General features: G+C 36.2%; 2 protein-coding genes across 2 annotated transcripts in view; one reads left to right on the plus strand and one right to left on the minus strand.

Annotated features, from left to right (window-relative positions):
- LOC136263934 (protein sidekick-1-like) overlaps positions 1-14,164 on the minus strand; it is a 90,744-nt gene extending 76,580 nt beyond the window's left edge. Inside the window, exon 1 of the mRNA XM_066058605.1 lies at positions 13,981-14,164. The gene's annotated coding sequence lies outside the window, so the exon portion shown is untranslated. The remainder of the gene's footprint in view (positions 1-13,980) is intronic.
- Positions 3,744-4,253, plus strand: LOC136246593 (uncharacterized). Its single transcript, XM_066038110.1, has one exon. The coding sequence runs from the start codon at positions 3,744-3,746 to the stop codon at positions 4,251-4,253; it is 510 nt and encodes a 169-aa protein (XP_065894182.1).
- Positions 14,165-15,043: the final 879 nt, after the last annotated feature.

A 15,043-nucleotide genomic window follows, 5' to 3' on the forward strand; every position in this document is an offset into this window, starting at 1 on the left:
TTTGTAAGTACAGGAATATTTTTGAAATACTTAAGTATTGGGACTCTTGTACACCATGTTGGATTTTTGTGTACCACTTGGCTCAGCCAGATGGCTAACAAACTTAAATTTTATCATACTCCTCATGCAGGTACTTTACCTAGTACTGGTCATCTACGTATATAAAGCTGGCAGAAGAAATAAAAACTTAGACAATAAGTATGTCACTGAAAGCTGAACGAAAATATATCCATGGTGTATTGGGGAGACATCTCACTCTTTAGTCCATTGTTGTGACCACTGTACCACGGTGCTTCCAGCTACTCAACCACTACCTTATAAATGTGAAAATGAAGAAAACTTATATGTTAGTAACAAAGGTGAAGGCTGAATCCGACCCTAACCCTATAAACTACTTAGGAATGCTGTTTTAAATCCTAGGGGTGCTGTTCCTAATTCTAGTAGGAACGCTGTTCTTAATCCTAGGGGCACTGTTCCAAACTTTATCCTTTCCAATGGCTCTCTGTACAAAGTACCCCTGCTCTTTTCGCCAGTTTTGTGTTATGGTGTAATTGCGGATAAGGCTCATTGTAATTGTTATATACACATAATTATTTGGACCACACAAATAGCAGTGATTGCAAGATTACATATATATTAACGTTAAACCTATAACTCAATTAATTTTATTTTTGGTTTACATGTCGCTTTAATTTTAATACCCATCATACACCACTGTAAGTTTAAAGTTGGGATCAATAGTAGTTCATGAAGAATATACATTTTTAAAAATTAAGATCAAAGGAAAAAGCTACATAGTTATAATTATTGTCTGAAAAGTGACGTATCCAATACACTTTGTTGTTAGCTATGTTCAACTCATTACACATGCAGCATTACAAATCAAGAACTATTTGAAAAGCATGGTGCCACGCCCCAGTTATCACCTGAGAAGTGAAGTATCTATTATGCTTCATTGTCGGCTTACGTTCAACCGGTTACACAGCTTTCATTTTTTTAATTGCAGTAATAATAAAAGGACATACAGCAAAACAAAACACACCATGAATAATAAGCATTAATTAACTAAGAGTTCAACATGATCTCGGGGTTTAGACAGCCCTGAGGCGTCTCTAACCTGTTATACAACAGTACAAATCAAGAACTGTTCAAAAAGCACCTCTACAAACAAAGTAGCTACTATGAAAAATACGGACAATTTCTGTTACGAAGGGAAGCCATCACGTGCTATCACCAAATCGACACTTTTCACTATCAGCAAAGATGAATGGGACACAAAAGAAGGACACCAGTAAGTCCATGAAGAATGCATTGTACATACTGCGGTATCCCAAAAGCACCTCTTGGGCCAAAGCAAAGTTGAACAGTGAAAACATCAAGCCCGTAGCCTTAGCCGTTATCGAGTTACACTTGTCTGAAGGAATCAGTCAGTCAGTTACTCAGTCAGTCACTAGAAAATTCCATTAAATCAGTTTTTTAAAATTCTGTAGCAACTCGTTGAAAGTATTTCGGGTCGATCTTAAGGCTTGCTTGGGGTTAGTTTTACCTAACCAACACTGCCTCATCCTCATCGTGGAAAAGCGAGTCTAGTTTTGGGTAATGTTTTTCCATGGGCCACGCCCACACATTTGCGGCCTCTACTATACAGTATGATACTGTATGATAATTATGCTGCCGCAGATTATGACTAATCTTATATGTGTGTATAATAAATTATAGTAACTGTAGGATGGAAACGATACAGGTATTCATATGTACACATAATGTGGAATTGTTGGATCAAAATGTGACCGTCTCAGCAAAAACCCGACTTGTTCGCACAATCAAATTTTTTTATTGACTCAGCATTATTAGCAGTGTCCAAGGAATGGATCACCAAAGTTTCAGCCTTCTTTGGTGTGTAGTTTTGAAATTATACCACTAGACAGTAGGAAAGCAAGATAATCGATTTGTACAGCGACTATACTGAAAATAAACTACAGGCACTTACATTCGCAGTCATAACTTCCGTTTGCATTAGTCTACAACGTTGCAATTTGGCTCAAGATGTTCACCATGGATCAGCACATCAGCCAAGGTATAGCGTTAGCACATATGGATATGAAAGCGGTTTGGTAGAAGAAACGATGACAAACTTGTTTACATTTACCGCATCGTAAACAAACACACATGACACGCATACCGTTGAAGCTACAGAAACGAAACAAAGATTTTCGAACTCTCCATGAGCAAGTGAATACGATGGTATATAGGTTTAATCGATTTCAGTATTCCTTCTTCAAATACTGGCCCGATAAAAACTTGCGTATTTTTCTTTGTAGCATGCGTAATTTTACGAATTATTTTTAGGCCATTGTTACTGCCACCGGTGGACCAAAAAAAAAATAAAAACTTTGACAAAAAAGGTACTGTAAAACGGGAAAAAAAGGTTGGGTTAAAGCAGATCCCCGACCCCAGACCCTCCACACTTGAATCATGGGGCCTACCACTGAGCCACCACTGCCAGCTACCGGATTCCTTTGTATTGTACATGATAAATGCAACTATAGTAGCAAACCACAAAAGTGTACTATATTATTAAAGAAGAAGGAACCAAGGCTGAACCTGACCCTAACCTAATGTTAACACTACTTTTTGCATCCCCTAAAGTCGAATGCTCGGGAAAACTACTAGACGCGTGCCCTAAAGTCGAATGCTTGGGGTATACCACATCAGTGTCAATAGCTGATAGGTGGCTCTTACATCCACCAGTATACCGGTGGACATAGACACTTTGTTATTTTTATATTTCGTTTTTTCTCAATACGCATGCTTGTGCGAACAAGTCGGGTTTTTGCTGAGACGGTCACAAATGCCATGTCTTATGCAGTGGTATCCAAAACTTCTTGGCCTTAATATCTGAGTGACTGCTTTCTATAGTTTCGTTAGAGTAGAAATGTTCTATTTTAGGTTGACCCTTATAAAGAGGTGGCCTTCACTGATTAATATATGTTCTAGTTCCACTGTATATCACTTTTGAAGCATACTTTGAAAGAGCATGCCTTTTACTGACCACTTAATAGCCATCTTTATATGTTTGTACCTATAAACAATGCCTTTGCTAAAAGATGTACATTTCTAAAACCACTACACATTATCTTACTTGTCAAAAATTTTAGGAAATAGCGTAAGTGACCTATTATTGGCACGTACTTATTATCATCAATTTTTGTACTTATTATTGGCTGCCATGATTTACGTACTTTTACGGAAATATTCAGGATTGATGTGAGCAAGGTTAGCAATGATGAGCTTTATCCATGATTAGCGACACAATCCTTTATGTTCTACATTTGTTATTGTCATTTTGTTCTTGTAAGTTATTAATGTTTGTAGTTTTTATTGAATTGAACTGTTTTATTCGTGTTTAGTGTAATGCCATGTGGAAGACTGAAAAAGAAGCAGATATCTCGAGAGAAACGATTGTCTTCTGCTCCGCCAGTGATGGAATCACCAAGAAAACAATTGAAATGGACAAACCAGTCAATGGTGGCTGCTATAAATGCAGTGGTTGAGGAGAACAGCTCCATTAATAAGGCTGCCACGGAGTATGGAGTACCTAGAACTACTCTTCAAGACAGAATAACTGGAAGAGTTTTGTATGGAACTAAACCCGGGCCTAAGCCACATCTGGACAAAACAGAAGAAAAAGAATTGGCTGAATTTCTCCAGACTACAGCAGAGGTAAAACTAGAAAGCAAGTAATGAACATTGTAGAATCAACAGCAAGGGGGAAGGGTTTACTGAGAAAGCGTAGAATCAGTGATGGCTGGTTTCGGCGTTTCATTGAGAGACAGCCACGGCTTAGCTTACGTAAGGGTGATTCCACTGCATTTGTATGCATGGATGCCATGAAGAAACAACAAGAATTAGATAATTATTATATCACCTTAAAGAATGTTCTTACTGAAAATAATTTGATGGACAAACCAGGGCAAATCTACAATGTAGATGAGTCTGGAATGCCCCTTGATCATCGTTCTCTTCATGTAGTAGCTAGAAGAGGACAGAGGAAAGTGAGATATTGTACATCAGGAAATAAGTTTCAGATCACTATTGTTGCCTGTATCAATGCTATTAGCCAGACTATGCCACCATTTATAATTTTCGATGCCAAAAACCTTAATATGGAATGGACTAGAGGAGAGGTCCCTGGCACTACTTATGGTCTGAGTGACAGTGGTTGGATTGATACTGAGTTATTCAAACAGTAGTTTTTCCAACACTTCTTATGTCATACCGGATCAAGCCGGCCTTTACTTTTACTATTAGATGGCCACAGTTCACATTTCAATTTAGATGTAGTTACCATGGCAAGAGAAAATGATGTTATTATTTATACCCTTGTACTTCAGACCACACATGAGATGCAGCCACTTGATGCAGCAGATTTTGGGCCTCTCAAATGCACTTGGCAAGAGGTCTGTCACAATTATGTTCAATCACACCCTGGTAGAATTATTACAAAGTATCACTTCAATGAAATATTTTCAAAGGCTTGGTTGAAGAGTTTGGTCCCTACTAATGTAATCAGTGGGTTTAAAACATGTGGTATATATCCGTTTGATCCAAAGGCTGTTTTAGACCATGATCCTTGTGATTCAACCACTGCCAGTATTTTATTGCAGAGTGATACAGAGAACAGTGACAGTGTTATTACACAAGCAGTCTTTACTGAAGATGACATTCGCTTTGTTAGACGTTACAGTGAAGGTTATGATCTGGCACCAGATCCCAGGTACTTGCAGTGGCTCCAGTTAAACCATCCTGAAGAAAATGGTAGAAGTATAAGTGATTATTTTTCAGATGTACCTCCTACTGAACCTTTGCAGCTCAGTACTGCAGCTGATATATCTCCATCTCACACCTTTGTATCTAATAGTGAACATATCAATGTGCCATGTGCAGATCATACACCAAATGTCTCCCATTCTGATGTTTCTTGTGGCTCCACTGATGTCACACCTGGCTTAACTCCAACCCGTGTTTCCCATATCTCCACACAGTCTATTTCATCTCTTGCCGATGCAAATATACCTGTTTCACTACCCCAGTACTTCACATCGACAAATGTTACTCCCACATCTTGTAGTTCCTCTAACCATTGTGAAACTGTCGTCAGTAATTCACAGTCTATGTCATCTGGTACACCTTCTACTAGTGCTATTTCAAAGTACCTAGTGCAGTATGTGGCTCCACCACCACCAAAAAAGAATACTGTAAATACAAGGGTCACTGGATCACATGTGTTAACAAGTGCAGAGGGCTATGCAATATTACAAGAAAAAGAGAAAAAAGAAAAAGAAAGAGAAGGAAGAAAAAGAAAAGAAGATACAAGAAAGAATTGAGAAGAAAAAACAAAGAGAGGAACTGGCCAAGAAGAAAGCTGAAGAGAAAGCAAGGAAAGTATCAAAACAGAAGAAACAACCAAAACATAAAAGATCAGCCACTTTTGAGGTGTCAGAATCAAGTCCTCCTTCACGGAACTTGACCACAGAAGAAATATTAACTTCTAATGTCACTGCAGAGAATACGGTAACACATACTACTGAACATGATGCTTTACAAGCAGCAGCCTTATCAGAACCACAAGATCAGGACTATGAATGTTATGAGTGCTTTGGAATGTTTGAGGATGATATAGCATTAGGTAATCAAGCAGAGTGGGCTATGTGTGCCTGTGGAAAATGGCTGCATGAAGACTGTGTCAGTGAAACTGTTGTGGATGCAAATGGAAGACTTAGAATGTGTTCTAGCTGTGTTGTGTAACCTTTATTACTTGATTGTATGTGTGTCAATAATATTGTGGTTTTAATGACTTCACGTTTTTGATTTTAAAAAAAATCCATGCATTCTATTAGGTTGTTTTAACACTGGAAAATGTAGCTAGGTACTTAGACAGTGTGTCTGTATAATACGTGTGGCTGTCAAAATTTTTATGAAACATCTATGAAACAAAAAATAGTGGAGGTGCCGATAATTGTACTATGGAAAATATACAGGATGACAATAAATGTGCGGTGACGATAAATGGCAGATCGCATAGGGTTGTGTTATCACTTATATCTTGGATATAGAAAGGATTTAATGCCTGAAATTTGGTTGACAAGATGATGAATATATGATTCACAGATGGTGAAAGTGGCAAGTGTGCAGCAGTTTTCCTTACAGCCATGGAAAAGTCATTGTCGATAATTGGGTGGAATCTGTCTTAATGGCTACCTGCATAGAAAGGCCACTGCTCCATAAGGGCCACTTTAAATTGCCTAGTGAGACATTTGTACACTGACCTAACTGTACTATTCACTACAGAAATTGCACATTTATACATATCTATAGCTTTAAGTGAAATACATGATTAAAGAAAAGGTAAAGGCAATTAACTTCAAAGTCAATTCGTGTAATAAAGAAGAGTGTTGTAGTAAAAGTTGAGACTGAAAGTGGTACACACTGCATGGCGGTCTCTACAATCGTTCATATGTAACCTGTAAAGAAAGGCCATACACTTATTTATAAGTGCCAACTTTAATTGTCTTAGCAAGACATTTATACACTGATCCAACTATATAAATAACTGCCTGCAAATTGAGTTAGTTGTCTCTGACTGACTTAGACAGTTTCCACAGTAGCCATATTTGCATGTGCATCAAAATACGTACTTGCATATCAATATTCACCATTAAATGCTACATGACATAACAGTAGCAGTTACTGTAGCTAGTGAAAATGTCATTAAGCTCAACATTTCACTACTATATAATAGACTTGGCATCACCATCGGGAGCAATATATACAAGGGATAAATTACTTCCATGTAACAGTATAATAATTTATTTAAGTAGCTTCTACTGGAATTTTCTTACAAATTTTAAACATGAACATAATATTATTACCTTATTCACAAACCAACAATGTATAAGGGTCATTCCATGCCAAATCAACAAAAAAAATCCAGACCCTTTTTAATTTTCATGAAATTTGGCACAAACATGGACCCTATCAAGAGACTACCTTACACCAAAATTTGGCTCATTTCGTTGTCCTCCCTTTAAATTATGGCCACTCAAAATTTCCAGTGAAATTTTCATCTAGCTTACACATGTTTAATAAAATGGTCATATCTTTAATTGTGATCACTATACAAACTTCCAGTTTTGATTTATAAAATGCTTATTAAATTCTCGTTCAGGTGATATATAATTTTTTATTGTTGCTCAAAGGAAACGATAAAACCACATAAAAGCGACTTTTTTCTTTGATCTCAATTTTCAAATATATATAATTTTTTTAATTACTTCTAATTTTTGTTTACACTTTGTTCTAATGCCCATCATTCACCACTGTGAGTTTAAAGTTGGAGCCAGTGGTAGATCATGAGTTATAAGTGTTTACATGTAGCCTTGTAATTTTTACTATGATTTGTATGGTAAAAGCATGCCTATTATCATGATTGCAATACCGATTGCAAACAAACTTATACAATATCATGTCATCTGTATGCAACAATCATTTTATACATTGTTGATTGCTAGGTAAAGTTAGCCAATTGCAAATAATAAAAGAAAACTTAAATTCAAGATTATTCCATGCCAAATCAACAAAAAAATTTTTGACCCTTTGGGATTTTTATGAAATTTGGCTCAAATGTAGAATCCTTTGAGATATTCTACCACACCAAAGTTTGACTTATTTTATGAAGTGCTCTCTGGAATATGACTACACAAACTTCTTGATGATTTTTGTTTCTAGTTTGCATCAATTGTCATAACTTTGTAACTGTTTATCACTGACCATTTCTGTATAAATTTTTGGGTTTCAAGTTGGAATCAGCAGTGCATGCAAGTTGAGCAATGCTTGTGCAAGTGCACATATAGTATGTACTGTAGCTATATACACGTATGTGCTGCATTTGGCGAGCATTAAGTTTGATGATTTGGAAGAAACGACATTTTGGTGGAGCACAAAACAAAACATAAAAATGCAGTCAATGGAGAGCAAACCGGTATTGGTGGTAACTTTAATTTGGCAATCAAAGCCAAATTTACCAAATTAAAATTTGCTGCTGCTAAATGTACCATGTGGCTTGATTCTAGCATTGGTATGTACTATGTGCATATTATAATATTTTATTTAAAATTTGTGCAACCAGCTATAAGACTTAATTGTCAGTTTGCATTACTTATTGAAGCTTCCATTGCTTTTCTCAAATTGTGTTTTCTGGTAATAAAGTTTAATAAAATTCACCTATGTTATAGTTGTAACACAGCAGTGAGGGATTTGACTAAAACGTACAGGCCTGAGGGCAAGGGTGCACATATCAGTCAAATCACGAACATACTGTGTTGCAAGTGTTATGTTACTCTTTGAAGTTTGCCATAAAGCCATTGATGTGGTTTAACGTGCCTTTGATGTGGTACCCAAGCTTTTAAAGTGGCTAAACAATTTGATTTATGTTTATATATCAAAGTCCATGCTTAAGTCTGTTGCCTCACTTGTGTTCACTACATAAAATTTGCATCGTACATCCACAATTTATTTGATAATGAAAATGATATATTAGTGTGAGGCTTACACTATTGCCTTCTCTCTTTATACATTTATCTCGAGCTTGTTGGTAAGCACCTTAAGTTGCTTTTACTGAATATCCTAAGTTCAGAAAGATTATCAATAACAAAATTAATTGCTTTATGTCAATATATGGCCTTGTGAGGCATATCATTATCATCAACAGTAGAGTCTTCTGATATCATCCTGTTATGGTTCTTACAATTAAATTAGATTAGTCATGTCTACCCGAAGGTAGGTTCAATAGCTCAGCCTCCTTTTATCCTGTAGTCATGCAGGATAAAAGGAATACAAGAGGAATTGTAGCTTTTCAACCCACCTTCACATAGACATAACATTTTAAATGGGATTTACAGACTATAAAAGTCCACACCAGTAATACATTGTCATACATGAAAATGAGTTGATTGTTTTGTGATATCAGGTATGGAGAAATTTCAATGGGCATATACATGTTGCAACCCATTTAACAAGCCGGGACATTTGTCCAAGTCCAAGAAGAAGAAACTGAGACCAATTTTACCGTGGATGATTGAGAAGTTTCCATTTCTTGAGCTAGGAGGTAAGATTTGTAACAGTTGTAGATTACAGTTAGCTCAAACAACAGTGGAAGAAACTACACTTGACGAATCAGATGATGATGTAGATGATAGTTACACTTGCCACCAAGAACAACTAGAGTCAATTAATGAGTGCCTAAAAGTAATAGGAGAAACCCCTGACGTGAAAAAAAAAATAGTACACACAGGTTATCAAAAGGAAAAACTAAGTAAAATTAAAGATGCTACTGCAAAGGCTTTGTTACCCTCAGTGGTGCCAACCCAAATCAATGATGGTTGTGAAATAATAGAGCAGTTAAAAGAAAAATTTCATTCAAGCATAGAAAGAAGTCAACAGGCGACAATTCTTACAATTCTTCCAAAAAGCTGGAGTGTGTAAAAAGTTCAGGAGGAATTTAGAGTGAGTAACTATATGGCACGTAAAGCAAAGGAGCTTGTTAAAAATCAAGGACTCTTGTCCAATCCAGATCCTAAACATGGTTGTGGTTTACCATTAATAACCGTTAACCTTATAAAGGATTTCTATGAACTTGATGACATCAGTCGCATTATGCCTGGTAAGAAGGATTTTGTATCTGTCAGACAGGATGACAAACGGGTTCATGTCCAAAAGAGACTGCTTTTGAGCAATTTGAAAGAGCTGTATCAGCAATTCAAGGAAAAATATCCACTGGAGAAAATAGGCTTCTCAAAGTTTGCTGCACTACGTCCACAGCACTGTATTTTGGCTGGAGCAAGTGGTACACATGCTGTATGTGTGTGCACCATTCACCAGAATGTCAAGCTAATGATGATTGGGGGGAAAATTGGAGAGCTATCTTCTGAAGATGATATTCCACTCAAAGAATATGGTCACTGCCTTGCAAGAATCATCTGTAATCCACCACAGCCAGACTGTTACTTTTGGATTTACTGCTCATGCTCTGGAATTTCAAACTTGAAAGAACACTTACATGAATTAATTAATGGATAACAATATGATCGAGACTGTGCAGTACAAACAATGGATTTCTACTGATAGATCCACACTAGAGACTATTACAAGGTCAGCTGATGAATTTGTGGAGTCCTTCTGTGAACAATTAAATATCCTTCTGACTCATTCTTTCGTTGCAAAGCAGCAGTCTACATTCCAGATGGAGGTGAGGTCTCACCTAAAGCCTGGTGAATTTCAAGTGATTGCTGACTTTTCAGAAAATTATTCCTTTATCCTTCAAGATGAAGCACAGGGGTTTCATTGGAACAATTCACAAGCTACTGTCCACCCCTTTGTTGTTTATCACACAGAATCATCTGACGAGTTACGCGATTTAAGTTTTGTTATTATATCTGACTGCCTTAATCATGATACAGTTGCTGTATATTTGTATCAGAATTGCCTTATAGAATTTCTTAGAAGCTACTTTAACCCTCCACCTCACAAATTATTTTACTTTTCTGATGGAGCAGCTGCGCAATATAAGAACCGCAAAACTTTTTGAATCTGTGCTACCATAAAAAAGATTTTGGAATTGATGCTGAATGGAATTTCTTTGCTACATCTCATGGAAAAGGGCCATGTGATGGTGTGGGGGGCACAATAAAGAGGCTTGCTGCTAGAGTAAGCCTTCAACGATCATATGACAAACAAATAATGACCCCACACCAATTATATGAATGGGCATCAGAGAATATTTCGGCTGTGAATTTTGCATACTGTACTAAGGATGATTATAGACAACAAGAGATGTTTCTTCATGATCGATTTCAGCTATCTAGAACTATCCCTGGGACACAGAAATTACATTGCTTTATCCCTTTAACACAAAACAAGCTCCTTACTAAAGTCTTTTTTAACTGAGGCACTCTGAAAGTGGAAAGAGTTACACTATCAGGTATAGATGAACTGCAACTTGAAGACATTAATGGATTTGTAGCTGTAGTTCATAATGAACAGTGGTAGGTTGGTTGTGTACTTCACACAGATGAAGACAGTAAAACAGTGATAGTGAACTTACTTTACCCTCAAGGACCATCCCAAACATTCAATTACCCAGCCAAACAGAATTTTATAACCGTGTCTAGCATAGATGTTATAGCAAAAGTCGACCCAAGAACTGTCACTGGTTGTACTGACACTATTTCAAAACAAGAGACTAAAGCTGCTACTGTTAAGTTAAAGTTGTGGAAGAAACATCACGGTTGCATGCAATAACCAATTCAGTATGTACATACATACAATATTATACACACATTATATCACTATACTTTGCAAACACTGTAGAACAATATTGGTTTGTATAGACTGTATAATTTATTGCAATTGAAAAGAGCATAACTTGAATTTCAGGGGTGATTCAAACTTGAAACTTACAGCATTTAAAGAAACCTATTAGACTAGGTAGCACACAAAAAATCTAAGGAATTAAGCAATATATATATATATATTTAAATAAGATCAAAGGAAAAATATGCTTTTATGTGGTTTAACCTTCATATTAGTATAATTACTAAACATTATGTATTACCTGAACAGAAATTTTATGAGCATTTCAAAAAATCAAACAGAAATGGTCTGTGATAAACGGTTACAAAATTATGGATAATTTAATTAAAATGATGTAAACTCGAAGCAAAAATGATCAAGAAGTTTGTGTGGTCATATCTCAGAGGATACTTCATAAAATGAGTCAAGTTTTGCAAGAAAACCCAGTAAAAGCTTATACTTAAATACATATACTCAAGTAATTTACCCCTTATCCAGCTTGTATGGGTCATTCCATGCCAAATCAACAAATAATAATCTTGACCCCTTGGAATTTAGCACAGATGTAGAGTCTTTTGAGATATTCTACCACACCAAATTTTGAACAAATTAACTTTATTTACAAATCAACAATGTATAAATGATTGTGACATATAAAGTTAATTGCAATTGGTATTGCATCTTTGCATACTTGAACCATACAAACAACAGTGATTACAAGGCTACACATTAACACCTATAACTCATGATCTACTATTGGTTCCAACTTTAAACTCACTGTGGTGAATGATGGGTATTAGAGCAACATGTAAACCAAAAATACATTTAATTAAAGAATATATAATTTTGAAAACTAAGATCAAAGAAAAAATTACATTTTTGTGGTTTGACCTTTTCCTTTGAGCAATTATACAACATTATATATCACCTGAAAGAAAATTTAATAAGGATTTCAAAATTCTAAGCCAGAAGTTTCTATGTCAATCACAAGCAAAGTTATGGCCATTTTATTGAAGATGTGTAAGCAAAATAAAATTTTCAGCAGAAACTTTGAGTGGTCATAACTTAAAGGGAGACCAATGAAATGAGCCAAATTTTGGTGTGAGAAAGTTTCTTGAAAGGGTCCATGTTTGTGCCAAATTTCACAAAAATCAAAAAAGGTCCAGATTTTTTTTTGTTGATTTGGTATGGAATGACCCATAATGATTGTGACATAGTATTGTATTGCAATTGGTATTGTATCTTTGCATACTTGAACCATACATACAAACGGCAGTGATTAGGCCATTCCAAATAAATTCTCTGTTTCCCGTCCTGGATTCACGCATATTTGCATGCGGGCGGGCGGTCCATTTCCATTATTTCATTATAAGATTGGCAGCTTTTCAAGCCATTATTTGCCTGGCATAACCATAAAAAGCTGCATAAAAGCATGCTTAAGCTTGTTCCTTCCCTTTTAAGTTGCAAAAATAACACAAAAGTGAAGTTTGTGGCGACTTGATAGTACTGTTGACATGTGAGCTGACCCTGTTTCGAGATGGCTTACTGAGCCTGTCAGTATGCAAGAATAACCGAAGAATATGGAATAATGGAATATTTAGAGCTGACAGTAACTAGATGCGAGTGGTGGACAGGAAACAGAGAATTTATTTGGAGTGGCCTTATATTATGATCTACTATTGGTCCCAACTTTAAACTCGCAGTGGTGATTGATGGGTATTAAAGCAACATGTACACCCCATGCGAAAAATAAAAGTAATTAAAGAATATATTTTTTTAAATTAAGACCGGAGAAAGATACATAGTTGTGGTTTGACCTTTTCCTTTGAGCAATGGACCTTAACCGCAATGACGTCATAATTGACAAAATGGTCGTGTATAGTGTGGGAACTTCGTATGTAATCACTAAAATGAACTTTGTTTGCAGATTTTACGACATGTAACTATTGGATAATAAAGCAGTAAGTGAACGTTAACATAGCGAACCGCCATCTCTCCCAATACCCCCTGTACAAAGTGTCCACACTATCGTCCGCCATTAGTAACGCTTTGACGTCATTGCGGATAAGGTCCATTGTAAAACATCATATATCACCTGAACCATAACGCTTTCCTAATGTTAGGGTAGGTCAAATATCCGTTCCTAGCTTAAAGAAAGTACCGGCTTTAGCTATATCGTATAATTATACAATTAAACCACTGATACTTTTGAGTTGCTAACAAACTACTTGAATATCGTGGCATACGAAGGACCATAGATAATATAAGCATATAATATCTATGGAAGAACCCTATGGAATCGCTGCAACGAAAAATCACGTGCCGATTTTATGACATTTCTCATCGTTTTCTACTAGAAGAAAACTTGGCTGCCACGCTGATGTTATTCAACTTACAGAACTTACACTTGGCATGAAACTGAATAATATATAGTTAGGTCAGTAGTAGTAGTTGATTGGAAGATATCGATTTTTTTGCGTTGGGGGCACCTATCATTCTGCGTTGTTCCTCCGGCTGGCTTTGCCGCCTGGACGTCGACCACAATATGTTCACACAGACTAGCTAGCAAACCTTAACAAATCGACGTGAAGTTTCCGTGGATTTTCTCGAGTTAGTTATACGATGCAGCTCTCTTGCTCTGCTCCTCGTTCTGCTAGGTGAAGTGCTGTCACTGCAGCTGCCAAATTAATCCCACTCTGTATAAGGCTAATTGGTTTATTACATAAATATTATAGCTAATTTAGTACAAATCCTGAACTATGGACTTTATTGTTTATATTACTGAACTACGTGTAGGATTTTATTTTATAATGTTTATATTATTGACAACCGATCACGCGACATAGCTAGCTAGTATTGATTCACTAGCTACATGTCATTGTAGTAATTCAGAAGGATCTGGCCGCTTTTTGAACTGAGTTTTGAACACCTCCCAGTGTGAACTGGGAGTGGCCATGCAGTAGCTACTTAGCAATGATACCAAGAATATTTTGCTTGAACAAGGACAGTACAGTAGCTACTTTGAAGCCAAACACATGGAGTGCATTTCAATGTCAGCCAAATTGCCATCACATAGTTAGTTCATAGTATTTGATTTACTCAGTTTTACTTCCTAACATTAATTTTGCTGATTGCTCACTACAAGAATTTATATAGCTTTCAGTTTAAATTATTAAGTTGTTGTTATTAGATCCATTTGTGACTTGGACTGCAAATATATTAGGGCACTTGGATACAAACCGCTACAACCCATCACAAAGCAATCAGTCCCAGAATAGTATATATTAGTTACAAATCCAGTTAAATTTAATGATTATGTTGGCATAAGAGTAGCTAATAACTATGTGCCTGCACATCTTATTTTTGTCGGCCTGGTCACATTTCTCTCATTAAATTTAATTGGCTTTGTAATACTTTTTAAATATTAGCTACTCTATTCTGGAACTGATTGATATGATTTGCTATGTGAACTGGTTCAGGCTAAGTAAGCAAACATGAGCTTTGATCTGAGGATAGACTATCCTCAGATCAAAGCTCATGTCTGTTTACTTAGCCTGAGCCAATTCACATGCATGCTATGTAATATTTTTAGTACCATTGCACAAGAAATGTTGCACCAGTACACAAACCAACT

Source organism: Dysidea avara, chromosome 1 (assembly GCF_963678975.1).
Source record: "Dysidea avara chromosome 1, odDysAvar1.4, whole genome shotgun sequence".
In the NCBI taxonomy this organism is placed as follows: Eukaryota; Metazoa; Porifera; class Demospongiae; order Dictyoceratida; family Dysideidae; genus Dysidea; species Dysidea avara.

Excerpts from the sequence above, each read along its gene's own strand:
- LOC136246593 (XM_066038110.1), top strand. The coding sequence starts at position 3,744 with ATGAACATTGTAGAATCAACAGCAAGGGGGAAGGGTTTACTGAGAAAG.